At 43.9% G+C, this 24,610-nt stretch overlaps 1 protein-coding gene and 1 pseudogene across 1 annotated transcript; both read right to left on the reverse strand.

The window, feature by feature from the left end:
* Positions 1-209: 209 nt before the first annotated feature.
* Positions 210-11,522, reverse strand: LOC106828904 (TBC1 domain family member 12 pseudogene; annotated as a pseudogene).
* A 6,142-nt stretch (positions 11,523-17,664) lies between these two features.
* CAVIN3 (caveolae associated protein 3) lies at positions 17,665-22,581 on the reverse strand. Its single transcript, XM_014837822.3, has 2 exons — positions 21,833-22,581; positions 17,665-21,268 (listed from the first exon to the last, which is right to left on the reverse strand). Exons 1-2 carry the CDS (start codon positions 22,214-22,216, stop codon positions 20,867-20,869), a joined length of 786 nt encoding a protein of 261 aa, XP_014693308.1. The 5' UTR covers positions 22,217-22,581; the 3' UTR covers positions 17,665-20,866.
* Positions 22,582-24,610: the final 2,029 nt, after the last annotated feature.

The raw sequence follows: 24,610 nt of genomic DNA on the forward strand, positions 1-24,610 counted from the left end.
CCTTTGCACTCTTCAAATATCTTGAGGACCTTATAATAGAGTATTTGTGTGTGTGTGTGTGTGCGCGCGCTGGAGGCGGGGGGGGGGGGGGGGGGGGGGCGGGGTGTGTTTAACTATCAACATTTACCATATTGGAAATTGAATTGAGAAATGTTTCTAATTCTTATTTATTGAATACTTTGAAGATAGCAACAATGAGTGCATTGCATACTCATAACATCTTGACAATATTATGAAATTAGTTCTGACATTGCAGATGCCCTGAGATGGGTCCTAAAATAATTTGGCAGTTTGTTCCAGAATATAAAAGACCACAAGCAAGGACAAAACTTGAAAATAATTTACCATTTGAACCATTTTGAAGTGTGCACTTCAGTAGCATTAAGTATGTTCACATTATTATGCAACCATCACCACCATCCATCCCCAGAAATTTTTTATCTTCCCAAACTGAACCTTCGCACCTGTTAAACAATAACTCCCCATTCGCCCCTCCCCCCAACCCTGGACAGCCACCATTCTATCTCCTGTCTGTAAATAAAATTTTATTTGCATTGGTTTATGATACCTAAGTCTGGAAAGCTATGAGATGTTAAAATGTTAGCAAAGTTTGTTCAATTTTGATGGTCTTGTTCCTTGGTTTATTGTTTACTGCCTTCATCTACAAGATGGAAAGTTCTTTTTTTGTGTGTAATCTGCCTAGATAGCAAAAGATTCTGTCTGATCAGACTAATTTTCTATGCTTTATGTTAAATTTATTAAGTTCTTAGTTTTAAAAAGCAAGCAAACGTTCCTCACTTAGGAAATAACTAAGGTTCTTTACAATTGTTACATTCTCTGCTTATTTTTAGATGTTTTATTGTCACTTTCCAATGGAGCCAAGAGTTGTTTTTTAGGCACCCATGATGCTATCTTAAGGGTTCAAATCTCCTGACAACTTTTGATTTTTGCCTCCCTAAAACTATCTTTTAGATTACCCGACGTTCCTCCAAAGAACTGAAAGATTTGGGTTTTTTTACCTTATAAAAGAGGGGTGTTAGAAATAATCAGGTTTTATTTGTTATGTTGCTATTGAGTTTCATGAAATGAGTTGTCAAACCAGAAAAGGTGCTCAGCCTTCCCTAGGATAAATCTGTATAGGTAAAATGTTATTAATGTAAATATTTAAGAACTTGAGTGCTTCATGGGAAGCCCCGGGAGATTTGTCAGTGTTTCTATTGATCAACATCCTGATGCTGCTTTGCCTGATGTGGGGCAACAACAATATAGTGTTCCAGTCACAGTTTTAGTTGCTACTGAAAATGTTTCCTCAGCTAGAATCTTCTTTAATGTGAATCTAGCAACTTCTAGGCCAGTGGTTTTCATTTGGGGGTAAACATCAGGCTTATCTGTAGAGTTTTATTAAAATACAGATGTTTAGGCCCTACTCCGAATCTCTTTCCTTGATATTCTTGATACATTCTTTGCATACTCTTAGCATGTTACATATATATTATGACTTGAATTTTGCATATCTCAAGAATTATTCCTCTGTAACATGTATGTTCATCCATTTTTATAAATCTGATGTAATAGTCAATATCATCTTTGAAAATAACTTTAATCATTATATGTATAGACATTTTGTCTGAAGCTTTATTTATTTTCTTGGATTAGCTTTGTTTTGCATGACACAGAAAAAAACAAATTTCCTTGTCCATTGTTTCATTATTGCTATGAACTCTCTTCAGTAATTACGAAGTTGTTTGAATTCTCTGGCGTCTACATAAAGCTTTGGTACCACTTGGCTGCACCACTGAAGGCTCTGCAATCAGCTTCGGGGCAAAGTTCGCGCATTCACCCAGAAGCTTGGTCTCAGAGCCCATGGAAAAGGACTGTACCGGGTACTTCAGACTATTGACGCTTCAAAGAATAGATCTTGGGTACAGGCTTCTGATGTCATCGCATAAACAACTTTAAGACCATACCAGTGGGCTGAGTCAGGATTTCCAGAACTGTTTTTAGTCAAAAAGCAGATGGGTTTGTGACACTGCTAACCCAAGATCCAGCAGAGCAAGAATTGATTACGTAGGACCGGATGAACCAAGGAGAGATGATTGTAGCTATTTGTTTGGAATATTGTTGATGTTGTTTTAATGTTCTGTTTTCTGGATATGTAAGGAAGCCCCTTCTCTTTCTTATTAAGTTATCTATGACCCATAACAATTTAGTAGATTCTGATTTTGTAAACTGAAATGGAACATTTTTATATATTATCTTATTCTCCCTGCCTGACCACCACTCCAAATTCAGAAATTTGTATTAAGTATTCTTAGTTTTAAATGGCTATGTAGTTATTTGCATAGGTTCAGTAAGAATCTACCCTCCCTTTTACTAGATATAATTGGAAAAATTGGTTATGCAACCAAGGCATTGTCTGGAATGTCTTATTTGAGAGTGATACTTATTTAATTGGGTATGACCAGCCACTGCTTTTTTTTCTCCAAAACTATGTTAAAATCTCATTGCATTCAACTGTTCACCCCAAATTATGGAGTATGAACTAGCCATTTGCACTTTTTCCTCTGTAAAATGGCTCTCCCTACAAAATACTTTTTATTTTTAATAATACTGGCAATAAGCTACTCATTTCCTTTACTTCAGACACAAAATTCAAGATAAACTGTTTTCCATCTCTTAATTCATTTGGATTTCTCCAACTTTCCTCCATGCTGCTTACATAGGAAACAAAACTGATATTAAAAACATTCATTTATATTTCAATTACTTTGTTAATTATGATTAGCTGTTCAAAGTGGTACTATTAGTCTCGTCTCCTTCTTTAATAGCCTTCATTATAGACACAAAGACCTAAGTCCATTTATTGGTTCTCTTCTGCATCTGAGTGGCTACAATAAGCTAAACAGCTTTTCTGGCATGATATCCTCTGCCAATTTACTGAGAAGCTGTGCTATGTGAACAAAGCCTATCTGTAGGAAAATTTCTTCATATCATTGAAGGATTCCTAGCCCAGTTCTAAATAAAAATTCGTCCTCATCTCTGCAAAATACATCCCAGACTGGACAGGCCAGATCAAGCAGAATAGTGATTTATGATTCTGTGTGAAGATCCAGCCTATCAAGTATACATCTGGTGTAAGATCATAAGACTTGATGTGAAGAAACAGTTTGAAGAGAGTGTCTTCAAAGAATACTTCAAATATTCCAAAATGTTTCAACATCTTGCTGCAATCCACACAGAAAAAAGTCAGCTGGCATGGCTTATTCATGAGATTTCCAAATGCCATGAAGAAGCATCTGCCTCTTCCAAATTGAGAGCACTGACACAATGAAGGACATCCGTGGGACGTAACCAACATCAGGTCTGTAACATGAATATGCTCCTAAGATACTGTGTAAAGCATCATGATATTGGCCATCCTTCTGAAATATGTAGAGAGAGGGAAAGGCATAGGATATGTCCAGCTTACTTCCAGACCAGCATCTGGATCATCAACAGATACACATTCTGTGTCATACAGAATATATTCAGAGACAAGTTGTTTCACCAAAGCTTTTCCAACATTCGTTTCCTCTGGGGAGGAATGTTTCATAGAGTTCAGGAGTGATATTTACTTCACTTCCTACAGCTAGACTCCAGACTTTACCATGAACACTAGGGGGCAATCCCCGCGCCTGAATTCTCCAACCTTTCTCCTACTGTGCATTACTTCCCAATTGGGCAGTATTTCACTGGTCCAAATTACCACTGCATGTGCAATATTGCCTTCTTACTTAAATTTTTTTTTTAGTGCACTGCTTTAATTTTTCAATTTTGAGACTCAGCTTAAAGGTCTGATGTTCTTGTCAGCGAGGTAAAGCTACTTCCACAGATTTGACAGGAAGATTTCCCTGGCGTAGGCAAAATTTTCCTAAACAGGACGCAAAAGCAATCAGCAATCATTTGATGGCCCATACTCAAGAATCAGAACGGTGGTAGGAAGTGGCTCAAATTCAAAATTCTTATGTCTTGAAGACTGAAACAGTGGTTCATGGGTCCTCTCTGTTCATGCATCATATTTCTACTGAATGGCTTTTGGAAGTTTTCTGAAGATTCTCTCTGGGACGGACTTTACCAAATAATTTCCAGCCGGGAACACTATGAACAACTGATCTGAGCTCCTTTTGTCCTCTTTTGGAAAAGGTTTTAGACAATCAGGGGCAGATGGAGGGGCACTCTGGAAGGACGGGAAGGGGATTGCATCCAATGAGTCCCAGCTGCTCCAAGTCCATGGTCTTTGGTGTCTGCAGCCGCCAAGCAGCTGCTTTGCAGAGGACAGGCTGCTCATGCCAGCAGTGACCTCATTGCCAGGTCCCTCCAGCTGAATATAATGGCGGTGGCGAAGGAGGGGGTTCCCTGCAGACCTGGGGAAGGTGTTGCTGGCAGCTGACCGCTTTTAGGGAACGAAGGTTGACTTTATGGAGACAGTGTTGACAAAGCCCTCCAGGTACTTGGCTTACTGGGTCCAGTCTTAGAGCTGGTAAGGAAAGTTACTTCCACTGCAGACCAGAGGCCTAGAGATGCTTTGAGGACTTTGAGAAGAGAGGAAGTTACCCAAAATGTAGAGGTACTGCAGATGAAATCTGGTGGATAGAGTTTCTTGGACTTGACTTCCTAGCCGCAAGACAGCAAGTAATAGAGGCTTTTAGAAGTCCAACCTGAGATTCTTTCGGAAACTTCCAGCAGAGTAACCTTAAAGAAGTCCTATATGGTAAATTAACATTCTTGCTGTACCTATGCAAATAATCAGGCCAAATCTAATGAGACCAGACTCATTTTGTGATTAAGAATCTTTGAGTCTTTTTGGTCAAAAGTGGGGAAAAGGTAGGGAAAAATTTATGCTTAAATAGAAGATTACGTGTTGTCATTCTAAGCGTGCCTGATTGTCTGATTCTGGTTCTGTAAATTGTAGATGACTGACAGCAGTGCTAAATCAATCTTGTCCATAGACATGGAACCAAATTCTGTTCAGGGGAGAAACAACCAGAAAACCAGTTTTGGCTCTATTTGCCATTCATTTCAATATTCCTGACCTAGAACTGTGTCTGTTCTTGGGAATTTCCTTTGACCTGGCATAACACTTCACTAGTTTCCTCATGAATGAGTTAAAGTAAAATCTTCAACAAGTGTTTATTCTTATATCTGTTTGAGAGTCATGATTTTACCCACTTTTGAATATTATCTTTTAACATCTACTTGGAACTAAACCAACATTTAGTGGCTGATTTAAACAGGGACAGTCTTGTGCAGACCATGATGAGTTGATCACCCCATTTCACTGGGCCCCAAGCGCCTGTTAAAGACTGTTCCTTCTTCTCTACACAAGCAGCAGCTGAACATCAGCTGGCTATGCACTCTAGAAAGCAGGACAAGGCTAAACAGCCCCAGGGTTGGGGGTACACTTAGACTTTCCACAGTCCAAGATAGTATTGCTTAAAATCACCAACGTTGTCAATCGATTTTCAGTACCTGACACAGTAGCGCTTGGTCTTGCTCACAAGAGGATACAGACTTGTGAAGACATAATGGTAGTGCACCCTCTCCCCGGACTGTGAAACAAAGTGTAGGTTCATGACATGTTTATGACCACCCTCCAACAAAAGAGCTTCCCAGGGGTTCCAGAGGCAATGGTGTGAATGGCATACCCAAAAGAAAAAGACCTGAATAACAAGATATCCCTTCTTGGTCATTTTCGTTCTTTTTTGTAACTGTGCCATCCAAATGAACAATATTCTGGAAACTCGAGGCTGCCTACTTGGTGAGATCTGACCAAAGTTACATTGTATTGTTTCCCTAAGATGATTTGTTTCACAGGGTTGTGATCTCTCACAGCCATAGGGGGGTGGTGGAGAACAACTGTTGAGCTCTATGGCAACCCTGGTTCCGTCGATCATGACAAAGCCATGCAGGAAGCGGTGCCTGACAAGACCCTCCCTCCTCGGGAGGCATGGCATGTTAGATAACCCCTCAGCTGTGGGCCAATGAGTACAATCTTTGCATGAAGAGGAGCAACAATAAGGGAGGTGATAGAGGCAGCTGTCTTTTTGATGAAAATTAAAGCTTACATAGAGCCATAAGGATGGACAGCAGCATGGCATACTGAAAGGGGTCAATGTCTTATATTTATTCTCATCTGTTCAGGGCCATCTTGTTGAGAGTTGGCTCAGAACCCACATAACACTGACTCGGAGCCATGGTAAAAGATGTGAACCGTACCCCCTTATTCACCAGAAAGACCTTGGCTTCTGGCAGCTTCAGGGAAGATTAAAGAATCCATAAAGTGGCTGTTTAAGGTTTTGTCCTATATGCCCAGCTTCCCACCCTAGGTCACATGTTAGCTACTCCTTACCCGCCAACCCTGGACAATTAAAGTCCACAGGATGTGTTTGGGTTCATTACCTGACCAGAAAAGTATTTTATTTGTCTTCTGTTCACCCCCATTCTTTCTAGCCATCCCTGTTAACTTTGAGAACACATCTGCAACCAGCTTCGAATTACTCTGACATGTTTTTGTTGAGTTTTTTTTGAGGAAGATTAGCCCTGAGCTAACTACTGCCAATCCTCCTCTTTTTTGCTGAGGAAGACGGGCCCTGAGCTAACATCCGTGCCCATCTTCCTCTACTTTATATGTGGGACACCTACCACAGCATGGCTTGCCAAGTGGTGCCATGTCTGCACCCAGAATTCAAACCGGCAAACTCCGGCTGCCTAAGAGGAACATGTGCACTTAACCACTGCGTTACCCAGCCAGCCCCATCCTGACATGTTTTAAATGTGCTGTGGATAAGTTCCTACACCCAGCTCTACTGCTATCCCCACCACAAGAACAATGACCCCTCTCCAACTTGCCAGAGCTGAATGTAATATTCAGGACTCATTTACTTCAGGGTTTTATTCAGGAATCTCTGGATACCCCTCTTGGCCATCTTCTGGAATATTAAACAGAAACAAAATTAGTGGAAATATTCAGTAGCCCAGGATGATCCATAAGCCTTTTCCAGTGCTCGACAATTTCCAGAAATATATCTACCCCCAGACATCATTCTTCGGGGCCCCAGGTACCACCGAGCTTCCTCTAACCATTTCAGTACTTCACTGTCTCAGAGTCCCTCTCTGTTCCCTCCAATGGATCCTGGCTGAGCTGGACAATCTAACAAACTGTGCACAATGGACTGTGACTTGACTGCCATGACAGGCCGCACAGGTGGCCTTGACACAAGACTATGGTTGTGAGAGGCGTGACTCTCAAGGGGCCATCAGGCTCTGTCTTAAAATCCTCCTTGTTCCTTACTGACAAACCCAGTTAGCAGACACTGGCCTTAACGCCCTTTTCTACATCAGAGGCCCCGTTTAACTTCCTGCTGTGATGATGACATGTATCTTCTCTGGATCCACACGATGTCTCTTTCCATTGTCTGTGTAATCTCACCTAAATCACAATTAGCAATAATATTTAAAAATAATGCTTTAGGGGCCCGCCCCGTGGCCAAGTGGTTAATTTGGCGTGCTGCGATTCAGAGGCCCAGAGTTTTACCGGGTCAGATCCTGGGGGCAGACACGGCACCGCTCATCAGGCCACACTGAGGCGGCGTTCCACAGTTCACAGCTAGAAGGACCCACAACTAAAATATACAACTATGTACTGCGGGGATTTGGGGAGAAAAAGCAATTAAAAAAGAAAAGATTGGCAATAGTTCTTAGCTCAGGTGCTAATCTTTAAAAAAATAGATAAATAAAATAAAAAATAATTTTTAAAATACCTCTGAAAAATGCACAAACATATGTGCACAAAAGGACTCTTGCTCTTATGTATCTTGCCCTAAAAATCACTTCTTTCAAATAATCTTACGTATTTTTGTTCACTTTTCTTTTGCTTTGCTGGTAGCTCTGGTATCGTTTGTTCATTGGTGTCTTTTTGTTGGCATATCCCAGAACCCTGTCACATTATAACAAAGGCATAGATAGAAGCCCCAGTAACGGGTACGAGTATTTCTGAAAAGAAAAAGAACAAAATATCCCCCAATCCCTATGAGATTATTTCTATGCATACCTGGGTTTGTTTGGGATTTTTTGGTTTTTTTGCAATATCATTGGTGGGACAAAAGAGTTCCCCGAAATTAACTTTGCATCTTTTTCCATCATACACCATAGGCAGAGGCGTAGCTTATAGAGTCTTCACAACTGAAATAGCTGGTTTTGTATTGCTGGATGGCAGATTGAGTAAAGGTTCATTTTGACCACCAGTAAAAACTGCTCAACTAATGTTTCAACACAGTCTCTTGTATTGAGTGCTGTGGAGAAAGAGACGTAAGGTAAGTTTATTACCAGCTAAGAAAAAAATAAATCCAACTCTTTCCCTATCAAATGACTTATCTGAATTAAAACTTGTCTCATTCTAGTGTTTTTATGAATCCTAGCCAATGTCTTCTCTCTGACTCAAGAATAAGTAAAACTTAGAGCTCCTCCATCATATGCCAGAAGAATATTTTTCACCCAATTCTTTTTTCTTTTTTTTTTTTTTTTTGTTTTTGCTGAGGAAGATTAGCCCTGAGCTAACATCTGTTGGAAATCTTCCTCTTTTTTTTCTTGAGGAAGATTAGCCCTCAGCTAACATCTGTGCCAATCTCCCTCCACTTTATATGTGGGGCACTGCCACAGCATGGCCGATGAGTGGTATAGATCTACGCCTGGGATCCAACCCAGCAAACTCAGACTGTGGAACCAGAGCATGCTGAATCCAACCACTACACCTGGGGGCTGGCCTGAGACCCAGTTCTTAATTGTAGATATCTGAGTAAGGAACAGTCTAGGTAAGGCTCACACCAGGGGTCAATCAATTGTGAGGTTTAGCCAACTCTGCACCACTGACATTTTGGAGAAGCTAAGTCTTTGTTGTGGGAGCTGTCCTATGCACTGGGAGATGTTTAGCAGCATCCTTGAACTTTACCTACTAGATGCCAGTAGTGACACTCAGAATTATCTCCAGACATTACCAAATGTCCCATGGGGGGCAAAATTACTTCTGCTTGAGAACCACTGGTCTAGATTAAAGACTATGATTGAGCTAGCTTAGATAGGATGCTTAGTCCTTGCCAGTCAGCTGTGACCAAGGGACAGGGGTCAGTAAATTAGAACATAACTCTGCTGGATCTACGTGGCTGCTCCTTTAAGGGGCACTGAAAACTCCATCCACTAAGCATCCACCACATTGCAGAGATTTCCTCTAGGGTTTGGCTTTTGTAGCTTCGCTCTTTGTTGATGGTATTAAGCTCTTTGTTATTATATTTTTTACTTTTGTCTGCAGGTATTGAGATTTCTTGTCTTGTTTTGGAAGGTTTTCTTCTGTTTTCAGGTATTTCTATTCTCCTTACAATTTTAGTTTGCTGCCATCTTCAAATAAGCCATGGGGCTGGCCTGGTGGCGCAGCTGTTAAGTTCGCACGTTCCGCTTCTTGGCAGCCCTGGGTTCGCTGGTTTGGATCCTGGGTGCGGACATGGCACCGTTTGGCACGCCATGCTGTGGTAGGTGTCCCATATAAAGTAGAGGAAGATGGGCACGGATGTTAGCTCAGGGCCCGTCTTCCTCAGCAAAAAAGAGAAGGATTGGCAGTAGTTAGCTCAGGGCTAATCTTCCTCAAAAAAAATAATAATAATAAGCCTGAAGTTGGTTTTTATTTAATCTAGATCAGAACTCCATTTCTCCTGTTCAAGTCCCTCTCATTAGTATAAACTGAAAACTAGTAGGGAAAAATGTGAATCTTACTATGTCTGTCCTCCAGGGAGGAAAAAAAAGAGGGAATGGTCATAATTTAATATCCTATGCTCATTTGCTTGTATACCCTGGAAATCTGGGGCTGTATTAGTGTCTAATAGCAAAGGCTTAGAGGACCACCCCCAACCCCCACCCCACTATCATAAGGTTTAGTATATGTAACAGTCTGGCTGGGTAATATGCTTGAAAGTCAAAGAACCATGAGTCTGTTTGAGATATTCTGTTAAGTCTCCCAACCCACTGACCTGGGGAAAAGACTAAGATCTCAACCCCTCACTTGAGGGAAAGATTGCACCGAGTTTTTGGTAGGACAGAAGAGAAATCCCGTAACACAGGACCTTCCTTTTGAAAGAAGAATGCTTGAAATTCCTGGGTTTCCAGGGGCATGGTGAGAGCAAGGTCTGGGGCGGGGGGGGGGGGGGGGGGGGACATCCAACACTACAGCAGAATACTGGGGCACTGGCAAAGGTAGAGGGGAAGAGAGCTTGAGGAGAAGAGATTCCTAGTGGCAGAGCAAAGAGCTTCCAGAAAAGTAAGCAGAGCATCTCGCATGGTGGTGACAGGATAACAGCAGTCATCCAGAGTTATGTGCAGATAAGAACTTGTGTCTGTCAAAGTGCAGGAGCTGCATCTACTTTGTCTCATAGAAAACACTTCACGGGCATCAATACCCAACATAGATGGAAGCGTAAACACCTACCAGCAAACAGGCAGTTATGAAAAAAGGAGGATAACCTAGTCCATTTTGGATGGACTGCAGATTAATGTCTTTCCATCACTGATTGGTGATATGTGGGGGAACAGGTGCTCAGGAGGTAATTTTTATGGTTCAGAGAGGAAGCATCAGTCCCATTTCTCTTACCTAAGACATGCTTTTGGAAGGAGCTAATTGGTACTGGGGTAAGAGGAGAGGGAAGCTAAGTTAATAATTACATAAGAGAACCCACCATTACGTGAAACAAGCATTTTTATAACTTCTAAGTATACACGTAGCATTGTGAAGGACCGAAAGATAAATTCAACATATCCCTGCCCTCAAGAAGTTTACAGTGTAGTGGGGAACGGAACAACTACATTATACATTATATAATTACACTGTTATACAGAATATAACAAATATCATACAAAAATGCTACTTTGGCTAAGAGGAAGAGAAAGTCACAAGTGTTTGAGAAAATCAAGAGTAGCATTTGGACCAACTGGGTAAATCAAATAGATTTGAGTAGGGACATTTAAGAGATGATTTCAGGAGCCCATATGAGAGGCAATGAGATTCTAAACCAGGATAGTGGCAATGAAACAGAAATGAGGGACTAGATTTGTGAAACGTTGCATATCTAGCTTCTCTTCAAGATTTGTTGACTAACTGTATACTGGAGATGATTGGGAAGAAGGAGACAAAGTGTTTGAGCATTGAGAATTGGGACAATGAAGGTAGGGTTAACAGAAGTAAGAGGGGCAAAAAGGAAATGAGGTGGAAGATGGCAAACTTACTTTTTGAGATGCTGCTTTATAAATACAGTATACTGAGTATACAAGAGGTTGTTGATTATACAGGGTGTGGCTTATTTTTCCCCCGGTGAAGACTCCTGTCTTTTGATTCTGTCTGTTCACAGTTACAACCCTGGTTTGTAGAGACTGTGCAGCATAAGTATTTATGCCCTGAAAGGCAGTGCTCAGGATCCATGCCATCACCACCCACCTCCCGCCATCACCTCTTTATTTAGCCTTAGCCTATGAGTAACTCAGATGCCTGCAGTTTAATTTTCCTCTCTGTGCTGATGTGATTGAGATGAGCCCGCTCAGCTGGAATGTAGGAGTACTCTATTATTAATGCTCTGTCAAGGGACGAATGACTGCCTACACAGACTTGGGCTTTAACCAAAGATTATCTATCTTCCGCAGTTTTTTAGCTTCTCAGCACAATCTGAAAGTACCTGACTTGGATGCTGCAAAAATAAATATACTGTCTCAAGACACCATTCTCGATAAATCAAATGAGGCACTCTTACTAAATTGAGTCTCTTCAACTTTTCTCTGAATTCTCCACATGTCAGCGTAGAATTGCCTCAACCTTCCTACCTCTACTTCACACACATAAATTTCATTCTCATTTCCGACAGCTTCTATTTCCTTGGACCTATATTTTATTGTGGTTTAATATTTTTTTATATTTACTCTCTCTTGTTTATAAAAGTTATACATACTCATTGCAAAAATAACTTGATTTGGAAACTAAGAAAAAAGTCTAAAGAAGAAAATATGTGATCTGTCCTTTCATTACTGTTAACACTTTGGTCTCATCTTTTCCGTCTTACACATATTTTAATTTTAAACCATACCTGGGATTCTACTGTGTAAATGATTTTGTTTCCTGATATTTTAACCACTATATTTTGAGAATTTTTTCATATCATTAAAATTATTTTAAATCATTTTTGGTAACTACATGAAATTTCATTATTGTAGATGTTGTATTTTTCTTTGTGGTATCGTCTCCTATGCTGATTGCTTCACTCTTTACAATAAAATCTTCCTGAGCTATGCACATTTGTATAGCCACAAGAGAAAAAGGAAAAAATAAAAGGCAAAATTTATATAAAGAAAAAATTACAAAATTCTTAATTCAAGATTTCTGTTTATACTTCTGCTGTGAGAGAGATACACAGTTTGGTTAAGAAATATACAATTTTGTTTTGAAAATGGTTATGTGAGGTATTTATACATGTTTAAAAGAAATAGAGAATTATCTTACAGTCTAAGGGCTTCTGAGTTAGGCAGAATTTTCCCTTTTTTATTAACAAAATTAATACATATTCATAAGCGCAAATAACTGGAGAAGTATATAAATAAAATATAGGGGCCGGCCCGGTGGCACAGCGGTTAAGTTCCCATGTTCCACAACTTGGCGGCCCGGGGTTCGCCGGTTCGGATCCCGGGTGCAGACATGGCACTGCTTGGCGCGCCATGCTATGGTAGGCGTCCCACGTATAAAGCAGAAGAAGATGGGCACGATGTTAGCTCAGGGACAGGCTTCCTCAGCAAAAAAGAGGAGGATTGGCAGTAGTTAGCTCAGGGCTAATCTTCCTCAAAAAAAAAATAAATAAATAATGTAAAATAAAATAAAATAAAATATATAAGTGGATATTTCCCCATCCCACTATCAAAAAGCAAATAGCTTTCTACAGCATATATATTATACGCTTTATATTCATATACATTTTTTAATGGAATTGCACGATTCATATGGTTCTACATTTGCTAAGTTAACATTAGTGACATCACATATTTATACTTTTTTTTGTCTTATTACTATTCTCTATTAACTTCATGGGAATGATGTATGAGAAACCAGGTGCCCTGGCTTCATGTTCCCCAGTGTTCTCATGGATGAAGTTAGATTTTCCTTTAATCTTCAGAGAGATTTGTGTTATGTTCAGATGATTCTAACACCCTGTTTGGATCTATATTCTATAAAATCAGTTTTAAGTTTCTTAAATGGTAGGGAAGGAAGGAAATGATACACATTTATTGCCCTATGCCCCATATTTACTCTACCTGTGTATTTTTCTTATCATCTTATCACCGTGGAAAAAATCTTAAAGTAGGAAAGAGCAACATGGATGCAAACTTTGCCCATCTTTGATGAAACTAGGAAACATCTGAAAGCCCAAACCATGAACAGGAAGTGCTGCCCATAGCAGTGAGGATGACAGCAAGGATGATCAGACTGCAAATCTCGAAGACACATGCACAGAGCTGGCAGAACACACTTCTAGGTGAACGGGCACAGCCTGAAGGGCAGAAGCAACAAAATTATTTGGTGACAATGAGAATAGAGTCCATGGGCTGCTGGCAGGAGCTTCCTTAAAACTAGTGTGATTCTTCTAGGAGGACCTCCTCCAAATAGAGTCCAGAAGTAACCACCTCTTTCAATGATAAGCAACAGTTTAAAAAATTGTACAGAACTTAAAGTTATCCTAAGAAAAAAAAGAGGAAAGGAACTAGAAAAATAAATGGCAGATGAAAAATATTCATGGAAAAAGAAATGTTGCTACAAAGAAGATGAATATTGTGACCTAATCCTTCACCATGAATTTTAAAGACTTAGTAGTTGAATAGAGCATAGAGAAAGAAAACGTGAGGACCGATGTGCTGTGGTTTGTTGGGTCCTTCATTAGTTTATAGGCTATCCATTACAAATATTTAAAGGTTTAGGGGTCCTTAAATTGGGGATTATCTAACAATCAAGTGCAATGTATAATTAGGCCTGATTTTCTTCAACTAAAAAATTGAAATAGTGATCCCTACCTCATAAGAGCTGACATGAGAATCCAGCACTTGGCATAGAGAGGGTCCTAATAAATGTAAGCTATTTGTGACCCATTTTTGGAGAGTGCAATCTCGGGGAAGCAAGAGAGAGGGGAAAGACAGCATTGAGCCAAAAAAAAAGAGGAAGGAAGAAAGTGAGGCAAAGAAGGAAAACAAACATAAGATGGTGCAATAAGAGAGCTGGCTAAGCTTCTTAAGAAAACATTGATTGATGGGCCATATGGAACCACTTCATCTCGAAACAGTCCCTTTGGGCAGCTGCTTGCTTAGACCTGAGTGCTAGAGCTGCTACAAGTCCCTCCTACAGTGGCTGGCACGATGGTGCCATGGAGCTCAAGCCAAAGCCTGGCCCTTGCACCCAGATGGCCAGGGCAGCAGGTAGTGTTAGGAGATGAGACAAATGTACCAACTCTCAGGGCTTTGCCTCCTGAGCCAGGAAACAGAGCAAGTGGCCAAGGGCCTGAGGACAGGGTGGGTAGGGCTAAGTGGATCAGGGAAGGACATAAAGTGGGCCCAGTGCATTTTTAATAAAATATATTTGTGGCTAATTCTAAGTAATAGCCAGAGAACAAAGAAATATCAGACCAAAGAGAAAATTGGAATCAAATTAAGGGACCAAATATGTGAGGATGAATGTGATAAGGAAAAAATAAAATCATGCAAAGTCCCCAGAGGAAGACGACAAGGGGAGACAGAGGAAGGAGGGCTGCATTACGACGGCCAGGGTCCCTGGGCACTTACCCTCAAGGTCTCCTTCCCCCATAAACAAAATTTATATTTCACCACTCTGTTGGTATAAACACAAACATATTACTATTATATATTAAAAACATTTCTTTTACCTAAAAGTTCATTTTTTAGTTCTGATTTAAAAAAATTAAAATATTGTCCTGGGCCCAGAAAGGATCATAGGCCCCAGGCACTGTTTCTACTATACCTCAGTCAGCCCGAGAGGAAGCACAGGGCTCCAGAGAACAAACAAGGCTCGGCTGGGAGCCAGCTCCTTCGGGGCAGGTTCTTGCTCATCCTTGTGACCCTAGCACCTCACTGGAATAAATTCCTTCATCCTCCCAATATTCAGTGAATGTCTACTCTGTGCCAGGCACCATGCTAGGTGCTGGGGGTGCAAAGATAAGTAAGAGGCAGCCCTTGCCTTCCATGTCGGTTCCAATGCCAGTGGGGCTATATCTACTAGGAATCTTTCAGCTGCAGGAGAGATAAAGTATATTTTTAAAAAAATTGAGATTTTTTGGGGGGGATTAAGCAAAGAGCATATTTATTAGCTCACATAAATGAAAATGTCTGTGGTAAGAACAGGTTTCCTGCCTGACTGAATTTAGAGATCAAGTGATCATAGCAAAACAACAGTGAATGTTAAGCTCTCGTGTGCCTGGCACAATTCTGAGCATTTACATTTAACCACTCATTTAACTCACAAAAAAGCCACAAGGCGGGTGATACGATTAGCTCCATTTTGCCCAGGAGAAAAGGGCGATACACAACTTCTCTCTCTTTCTCCACTCTGCCTTCCAGTGTCTGGGGTTTCTTCTCAAGTCTTCATAGTGGCCCTGAATTTATTAGAGTTATTTATGAGAGAAAAATTCATGGGAGATATTAATAAAGAATCTGCAGGACTTGACTCCTTAGATGTAGGGATTCGTGGGGCGTGGGGTGAAGGGTCAGGTCCTGGTTGTAACACTCTCTAAGGTGAATAACAGAGGACAGTCTTGACTCCTGAGAAGGATGAGTGCTGTTTTGGATGTGTTTGGATTTAGCGCATCAATGGGATACTCAGATGAGTGTATTTTTTTATCATATTTTTTATCTCCTCGGGAGAACTCCTCTGAAATTACTAACCCTCCTGCTGGGTTAGAGGCCCCATTTGTGTGTTCTTATAACAGCTTATCTTTCTCTCATCATAGCACTTATTTAAAACTTTATTACAGTTGCCAGTTTAATGTAAGGTCCATAAGGGCAGCATCCCTGTCTGTATAATACACCACCCATCACCATCACGTAGGACAACAAATATCAAATGAATGAATGAGTAAATGAAAAATCTTATTTAATCTTCACAACAGAGCTGGAAAAAGTGAAGTGTCACTCACCAGCAATGAAGCTCTGATGTCTTTGACTGTGAAAGCCATCCTGTTTCCATGCACCTTGACTCCTCCCTATTTAAGACAGATTTGGGTAAACTAAAACTATTCACACAAGAATGGCCAATGTTTGAAGGGACATTTCACAAGGAATGGCTGAATAAACCAGCAATGTTTGCCCTGAGGAAGAAACTGTGGTAGAAGTCCCAGATGGGTCAGTCCAGTGTGCCCGGCTGGAGTTAGACTCCGAGGACACACACATCAGAAATAAAAGAATTTTATTGTACAGATGTTGCTAAAGGGAGACCAACTACCACATACTGGGAACCATAGAGACAGGTTTTGATCTCAGTATAAAGAAGAGTTTCCTGTCAGTCAAAGTTGTCCAAAAATAGAGTTGCCTGAGAGGTAGTGAGTTCCTTGTCCCTGGACTTTTTCTCTTCTTTTCTTTTCTTTCTTTCTTTCTTTTTTTTTTTTTTTTTGAGGAAGATTGGCCCTGAGCTAACATTTGTGGTCCTTTTTTTTTGCTTGAGGAAGATTGTTGCTGGGCTAACATCTATGCCATCTTCCTCCATTTTATGTGGGACGCCTCCACAGTGTGGCTTGACCAGTGGTACTATGTCCGCGCCCAGGATCTGAACCTGTAAACCCTGGACTGCCGAAGCAGAACATGTGAACGCAACCACTACACCACCAGGCGGCCCCTGGACTTTTTCAAGTATAGGCGAGATGGTAGAGGACATTTAAGTGTTGCAAATGCAGGTGGATTCGATGGCTTTTGAATTCCCTCCAATGCTGTTACATGAGTCAACTCTCAATAAAGGAAAGTCAAAATGGCCTCCAGTCCTTAACCAGGGGAAGAAATTTCCTACCAGGAATGTAGATTTTCTTACCCATGTAGGAGGAATATTACAGTGGAAAACAGACATACAGCTTGGATAATCCTGCCTATTTTCTTCATCCTGTTTCCACTACTTTATTTTATTACAATTTAAGATCTCATTTTGGCTTCCCATGTAGATTCTGTTGCAGGACGGAAAATGTTCTGACTAGCCAGCTAGATTATTCTAGCTCCCTTAGCAGTTAGACTTCTCAGGGAAATTAATGCATCCAGCACTCAAGTTAATCAGGGTTTTCTGAGTATGGTTATTGCCAATCAATACGTCTCAGCCTAATCATGCTGGAAAGCATAATAAATTTGCGCTTCTGGTCTGAAGAATTGAGAACCAAACTCTGAATTTGGGTAATCTACCAGTTTGCCTCCTCCCTACTTAAAGCAGACACCTCAATGCCACATATGCTGGATGACAAGCTGGTACCCTGTGTATCTCCACTCCCTTTAGTTTATAATAATATGTATTAATAACAATAGCAGTGATAATGGAAAATGTAACGTAACAAAGAGAACTCTTAAGAAATTAAGTTACTTTTAACTCGATTTTTATTATTTGCTGCTGTAGAAGCATCAGGAAGGAATAAAAAGTAACAACCCCTCCCACCCCCAAGTTAGCTAAACCTGTAGGTTCCTAGGGATCAGGCTCTCAACCTTCATGTGCTTCCCAATGAGCTATCAAGACATTTTATGTGAGAAATGTGCATTTGGGCTCTTAATTTTGTGCATGCGTTCAAAGGGGGAATTTGGGTGGATTTCCAAGAATTTGGAAAAAGAACAAGAATTTATTTTTCCTTGGGGATAGAGAACCAAGCCTGCTCAGACCAGCCCTCCGTGATGGCGGAACCTTCAAAGTAACGGCTGCTGGGAAGCTGATACGGTCTGCGCACTATGGCCTGGAAGCCTGCAGGAGGAGCCTTGAATTTCTGCAGAGGAAATGGAGCTCCTGCAGAGCCGCCCTCCCTGGAAGGACCCCTAGTTCGGAACGCTAAAGCTGGATAGGCACGCCTGGGGGTTGTTAGATGAGGCATCAACCAGGACACTGGTACCCCAACAGCGGCATCCTGTGGTGATAGGGAGCAATAGCAGCAGAGACATTCAGTCTGAGACGGGGAGATGGGTAAACCTGCCAGTGTGAAGCGTACAATCTAAAGAAAAGAAGCAGCCCTGTAGTGACTGACACTAGACTTCCCACCAATCATGGCAGGTGGGGGCTTGGACTCTTCTAACTGAATCCATGAAAATTGTTTTAAAAAATCACCGTTGAGCTCTAGTCCCATTTTAAATCCCCGTCTTCACCTAAAGTTCTCCTCCCCGCCTCCTCAGTCACTATCTGTGTCCTTTCTGTTTTCTCTTCTTCAGGGCCCATAACCTGCCCTTCTAGTTCATATGTTTGCTTGTTTTTATCTGGCTTCTAAATTTACTTATTTATTGCCTCTCTCCCCTTATGAGAATTTAACTCCATGAAGGCAGGGATCTTGTCTCTCTTGTGTGCCACTGCATCTCCAGCTCTTAAAATAGTGCCTGGCAGACACTCAGAGTTCAGTAAATATTTGTTGAATGAGTGGACGAATGAATTATACACCTGAAATTATTTTCCAGGCACTGTGCCAGGCACTTATGTCATATAATCTTCACAAGAGCCCGATAGGGGCAATCGTTAACCCATTTTATAGATGAAGAAACTGGGACCCCAAACAATTAACCACTGAGCTCTGCTGTTCCTCACCATTCCTGTTTTCCTTCCCATTATGTGCCTTTTCTAAGAACACTTCCTTAAACATACCCCATGTTTCCTCCTTCAGGTTAGGTTGTGTCCCTTCCCTCTTTCATCTCGAAATAACCTCTGTATAACCATCCTTACATTTACATCATTCATTACATGTTTGCATCTCCCTAAACTCTGAAACCTCAGAAGGGATTGTCATCTTGGTGTTCACAAGACCTAGCATAGGGCCTGGAACACAGTAGGCACTCAAAAAAGTTTTTATATGACAATGACTAAATGAACGGGTAGATGATCATGTTCCCATCCCTAGCCAATCCCCTCGCACTTCTCACTTCTGTGATGCTCTTGCTTCATGAGGGCCTACCGTGTACCAGTCATAGTGTTTGGTATGGGAAATACAGAAATGAATAAAACTGTCCCGACTGCAAAGCAGCCACAGTCTAGTGGAGTGGGAGATGGGAGAGTGACCGCAAACAATCATGATTAATGCAGCCAGCACTGAGGTGTGCAGGTGGTGCTTTGGGAGCAACGAAGAGAAACATCTGGTCTGGAAACAGGGGTACCTTGCTGAGTTTTGCAGGACAGTAGAGACAAGAATGAGAGCACATAGCTCAGTGTGATTCAATAGTAGAACGAGGGGAAGTGGCAAGAGGTGAGGCTACAAAAATGGGCACGGACCAGATCACGAAGAGCCCTGAAGGTAGCATTTAAGAGCTTGGACTTTATTCTGAAGGTGATGGAGAGCCATTGGCCATTGAAGGGTCTGGATCAGGAGGGCGATGTGATCAGATTGACGGTTCAAATCATAATCAGGTGAAAGATAAGGCCCGAAATAGAGCAGTGGCCATGCTATTAAGAAAAGTGGGGGCCGGTCCCGGGGCCAAGTGGTTAAGTTCGTGTGCTCGCTTCGGTGGCCCAGGGTTTTGCTGGTTCAGATCCTGGGCGCAGACATGGCACTGCTCATCAAGCCATGCTGAGGCGGCATCCCACATGCCACAACTAGAAGGACCCACAACTAAAAATATACAACTATGTACGGGGGCGTTTGGGGAGAAAAAGGAAAAATAAAATCTTTTTTAAAAAAAGAAAGAGAGGTGGACAGACTGCTGAGGGCAAAGCACCAGGATAACTGTTTGCATGTGGTATGGGAGTGGCAGAGAGGGAGGAGCCAACGAGGACTCCCAGGTTTCTATGTGGATGATAGTGCCATTTGTTGGTCAAGAAAACACCAGATGGGGAGCAATTTTGAATGATACAGAGAAAGTGCTCAATAAACAGCCATTGAATTGAAATTTAACTTAATTAAAAGTAGCAGATAGATGGCTTCTTTTGGACACCTTGAGTTTGAAGTACTTTTCAACTGCAGCTCAAGACAGTTGTGTGGGGGGTATGTGGCTGGTAGGGGAGGCCTGGGAGTGAACGCTAATGGAGGAGCACCCAGAATGAGAAGAGGGCTGGGGACAGAATTCTGGAAAATCCAACTTTTACGAAGTGGTACAGGAAGAAGAGACTAAGAGGAAAACTGCACCTACAGCAAGCGACAGGCTGAGCACCTACAGCAAGAGACTGTACGGATGCTTCCTCATGAGGAAAGTGCTTAAAGAGCAAGCGCTCGGCAGGATATTTCTATGTCCCATTGGAGTACGGCCCAGGATTCAGAGGAAACTCGAGAAATCAGACAACGGTCTGCTTGAAATTGAAGCCACATTTCAGGTTCCACCATCTGTCTTATTCCTTGCACAGCCTTCTCCCCCAACCTCTTCACATGGAGTCTGGATTAGGTGACATTCCTTTTATTGATGGTGAGTGCAAGCAGGTGTGAGTGACTGCTCCTCTTTTAGAGGACACAGGGTACTAGGCTGAAGGGGCCCCGGGAAGGAACGGCCCAGAGCTGGGCTGTGGATGCAGGATTCACTCCTTATTTGGGCGTGAATGCTGCATTCTGAGAGAAAGATTTATTTTGGGACTAGGCTTAGGCACGGGGGAGGCGGGCAGCACCAGCCATCAGGCTGCACTCTCTAATTGGAGCACAGCTGCTTCGGCAGCCCCAGGTCTCCCGGGATCTTCCTCGGTGTCCTGAGGAGGTTCTGGCTCCTGCCTGGACTCCAGCGCAGGCTGGGCTTCGGACCGACCCTCAGCACTCCGGCCAGGCCCAAGGCGAGGTGGCTTGACAGGCGTGGGAGTTGGTGCTGCAGGACCTTTGCGGCCCGAAAGAGCCCTTCGCAGGCTCTGTACCTTCTGCAACCCGGTGCGCCGCAGCCGCCGTGCCCTGGACTCCACCGGCTCCTCGTCGGAGCTCTCCTCAACTTCCACCGCCGGCTGCTCTAGGCCGGGCTCGGACTGGTCGGCTGGGCCTAAGGGCTCCGGAGCCTTCTGGAAGGCGCTGGCTGGGATTTCAGCCTCCTCCTGCATGTGATGGACACAGTGCTGACCCGGGCGGCCCCCTACCCAGCACCAGCCTGAGCCTCATTCCTCAATTACAGGGGAACCCGCCCCACCCTTAGCTTCCGCAGCCCCAGGGGGAGAGAAAAGGCAGGCTCAGGAAAGTGGGAGACGAGGGTGGAGTGAGGGAGGGAGAGCTGGGGGTGAACTGCAGAAGTTTGTACAGTAGGTGGGACCCAGCTAGGGGAGTGAGACAGGATGGCGGCCGCAGGGGCAAGAACTGGAGGATGCACGTCCACCACCGTTATTTCCATTCGGGAATGGGCTGGGACTTGGAACCAATTCTGTGGATGTGGCCTGACCTAGAGCTGGACGGGCTTTGATTGGCCAGGCTGGGTTCAGGCGTGTGAGGGAAGGATGCGGTAGGGTTGTGGGAAGTGGGTGAGGCTCTCTGGAAGTCAGTTCCAGGCTGCGGGAGGAGGGTAGCGTCAGGAATGTGGGTGTGGTAGGCGTATGGGAGAGGGGAGCCCTCGATGGTGGCTGAGGCGGGAAAAGGCCCCGGACTGGGGGCCGCCTGAGGTCACTGACCTTGAAGAGCAGGACGTGGAGCTTCCCGCGCGCCACCAGCAGCCCGTGGTTTGCCTCCAGCCGCTGCACCTGGGCGGCGCGGTGCACGGCGCGCTCCTGGGCGGCGTCGGCGTGCGAGCCCACGCGCTCCGCCTTGGCCAGCAGCTGCGCCAGCGTGTTGCTCGTGGTGTCGTGGCTGCGACTCAGCGCGCCCAGGCCGCTCTGGATGCGGCGCACGGAGCCCGCCAGGCCGCCCTGCCTGCGAGCCAGGCCCCCCTGCCGCTCCTGCAGCGCCTCCAGCATGGTGGCCAGCTTCTCCAGCAGGGTCACCACTGTCACGGCGTGCACCGGGCCCCCCGCTGGCGCTCCGGGCACAGGCCCCGGCTCCAGCGCGCTCTCCCCCATGATCCCCGATCGCCCAGTCTTCTCTCCCCGCGGCCGCTGGCTGTGCTCTGTGCTGGGGCCGCCTTTCCCCGGCTCCTCCCCAGCTCCAGCCGTGACTCAGGCAGGCGGAGCTGGCCTTCTCGGGCGGCCAGAGGGAGGGCGGGGGGGGGGGGGGGGGGGGGGGGGGGTGTGTGGCGCGGGATGTCGGCGGCGGGGTCCTTTAGAAGCGCTCCTCCTGCTGCTGCCCCGCCCCGGGGCCCGGCGGGAAGGCAGGTTGGCTCAGAGTTCGCCCTAACCCACCCCGCAAACTCTCTTGGCTCTGAGTTTGAGTGCCCCTCCTCCGCCCCAGTTCCCTGGTGTGTCTCATTCTGGAACGTACTCTCCCCAGTGCAAAGAGCAAGCCACGGAAATTTTTGTTGTGTGCATCGAGTGGGCAGAGAAACTATGTGAGCGCGGCAAAGGGATAACTAAAGAGGCCTCTGCAGCCGCCAGCCCTGGGCCTCTCCCACGCCTCTGAGGACTGTATGTGTCACGCCCCCCCCCCCCCCCCCCCCCCCCCCACAAGGCTGGGCGCGGTAGAAAGAGGCTCTCCAATGTTCCCCTACAGGCGTCACTGTCTCTAGGCCTCGCTTTCTGGCGGGCAGGCGGGGCGTCCTCTGGTATTTTCCTAATAGTCATCGCCTGGTTTAGCCACAGGTTTGATTTCTTACGTCTCTAGTTCTTACTGTTGGATAGCGCTACCCTGGGTAGCGCTTTCCCAGTAGGAAATAGAGAATATCTTCTGTGAGTGAAGATTTGGAACTGTTGCTGGAAAGGGGGAGAGAGTGAGCATGGAGAGTGCAGTTAATGATGTGGATCATGAATTTGTAATATCCGTTTGAAAAATCACATGCCTCGTCTTTAGCAATACTTGGTAAACTGATTGTAGGCTCAGGGGGCCAAGCAATCCATTGATCCTGATGATCGCTGTCCCTCTTCCTCTCCTCACCGGTTCTGTGAAGGTCACTTGATAACACCTGTGGAAGGAACTTCGTCACTCAGGGGATAGTTACATGGGCTTGAAAGGACCCGAGTTCTGACGTGCACAGAAGTACAGCAGAGGACGGGCAACCATTGCCAGAAATCCTGTGATACTAAGTTGATGACCAGCTTCTACAAATACAAGGCCATGGAGCCTAACCCCTCTGCTTAACACAAGAGAAAATGGACTCCCTTGGGAGCTTGATGGGAATCTCCATCTCTTCCGGTGGATCTATATTTGCTCGGAGAGACCCGTCAGGATGTGCCAGTTAAAGTGCTTTCCAACTGAGAGAACAGAAAACCCAATGCAAACAGTTCTTAGAAACAGGAAATCCAATCCAAACAATTGGAAAAGATCCTTGTAGAGTGACGATTAAGTGGGAGTCAGTCAAAGCTCCAAATGTAGTTCTCTACAGCTCTCTCAACTGCGCCCCCTACAGGTGTCAGGCTGTATCCCCAGGCTGGGAGCAAAGTGGCTAGAGCAGTTCCAGGCCTCACATCTCTGCACAAGATCAAGAGAAAAGAGGGGACCATCTTAAAATTTAGGACATTTGCAGCCCAGAAGCCCCCTAGAATTTTTCCACTTGCCTTCCACTGGGTTACATGGCCATTCCAGAACCTAATTCTATGGCTAGGAAAATGTCATGCATTGGTGGGCTTCGGCCTGAGTTCCTTAACCTATCACTGACAAGAGAGCTGATAATTACCTTTGACAAATTAGGCCCACTTCTTGAGCTAGGTAGGTTCAGCTTGCCCAGGAGCATAGGTTCAGATCCTGGGCGCGGACCCATGCACCACTCATCAAACCATGCTATGGTGGCATCCCACATAGAAGAACTAGAATGACTTACAACTAGAGTATACAGCTATGTACTGGGGCTTTGGGGGGGTCAGAGGGGAGAGGAAGATTGGCAACAGGCATTGGTTCAGGGCCAATCTTTCTCAGAAAAAAAAAAAGGAATCACCAGTCTTGAGGAATGATGCTAAGAGAGTCCAATGCATTTGGAAGCAAGAATTACATGGATAGATATTTTTCAAAGATGTGCTAAATCCTTCTTTCGATGCGTAGGACAAGGAGGACCTTGAAACTTAGCAATAAAGCCATTGATGGTTCTACTGGTCTCCCCAACACCTCAAGTATAAAAGCCATTGGAATTGGCTGAAGTTGGAAAATAGAAGCCCATGAGTTGGGTTAAAACAACTTGGGGCAACTCAGAAGAATGTCCTGAGTCAACAAAGCCCATATTGACAGAAATTATAGTAGTGTGACCTTGGTCCTGGAGTATCCAATAAAAAGCCATATTGCAGCTTCCAATAAGGTTGAGAAAAGGAGAAAGAAAGCAAGGAGGCAGAATGATAACCTCCAAGGCAGTGTAACTGTTACTGCACAAAAAT

The sequence above is a fragment of the Equus asinus genome, chromosome 20, assembly GCF_041296235.1.
Source record: "Equus asinus isolate D_3611 breed Donkey chromosome 20, EquAss-T2T_v2, whole genome shotgun sequence".
Classification (NCBI taxonomy): Eukaryota; Metazoa; Chordata; class Mammalia; order Perissodactyla; family Equidae; genus Equus; species Equus asinus.

Excerpts from the sequence above, each read along its gene's own strand:
- CAVIN3 (XM_014837822.3), bottom strand. The coding sequence starts at position 22,216 with ATGGGGGAGAGCGCGCTGGAGCCGGGGCCTGTGCCCGGAGCGCCAGCG. Across the intron at positions 21,269-21,832 it reads TCCACGTCCTGCTCTTCAAG|GAGGAGGCTGAAATCCCAGC; the intron begins GTCAGTGACCTC and ends CATCACATGCAG.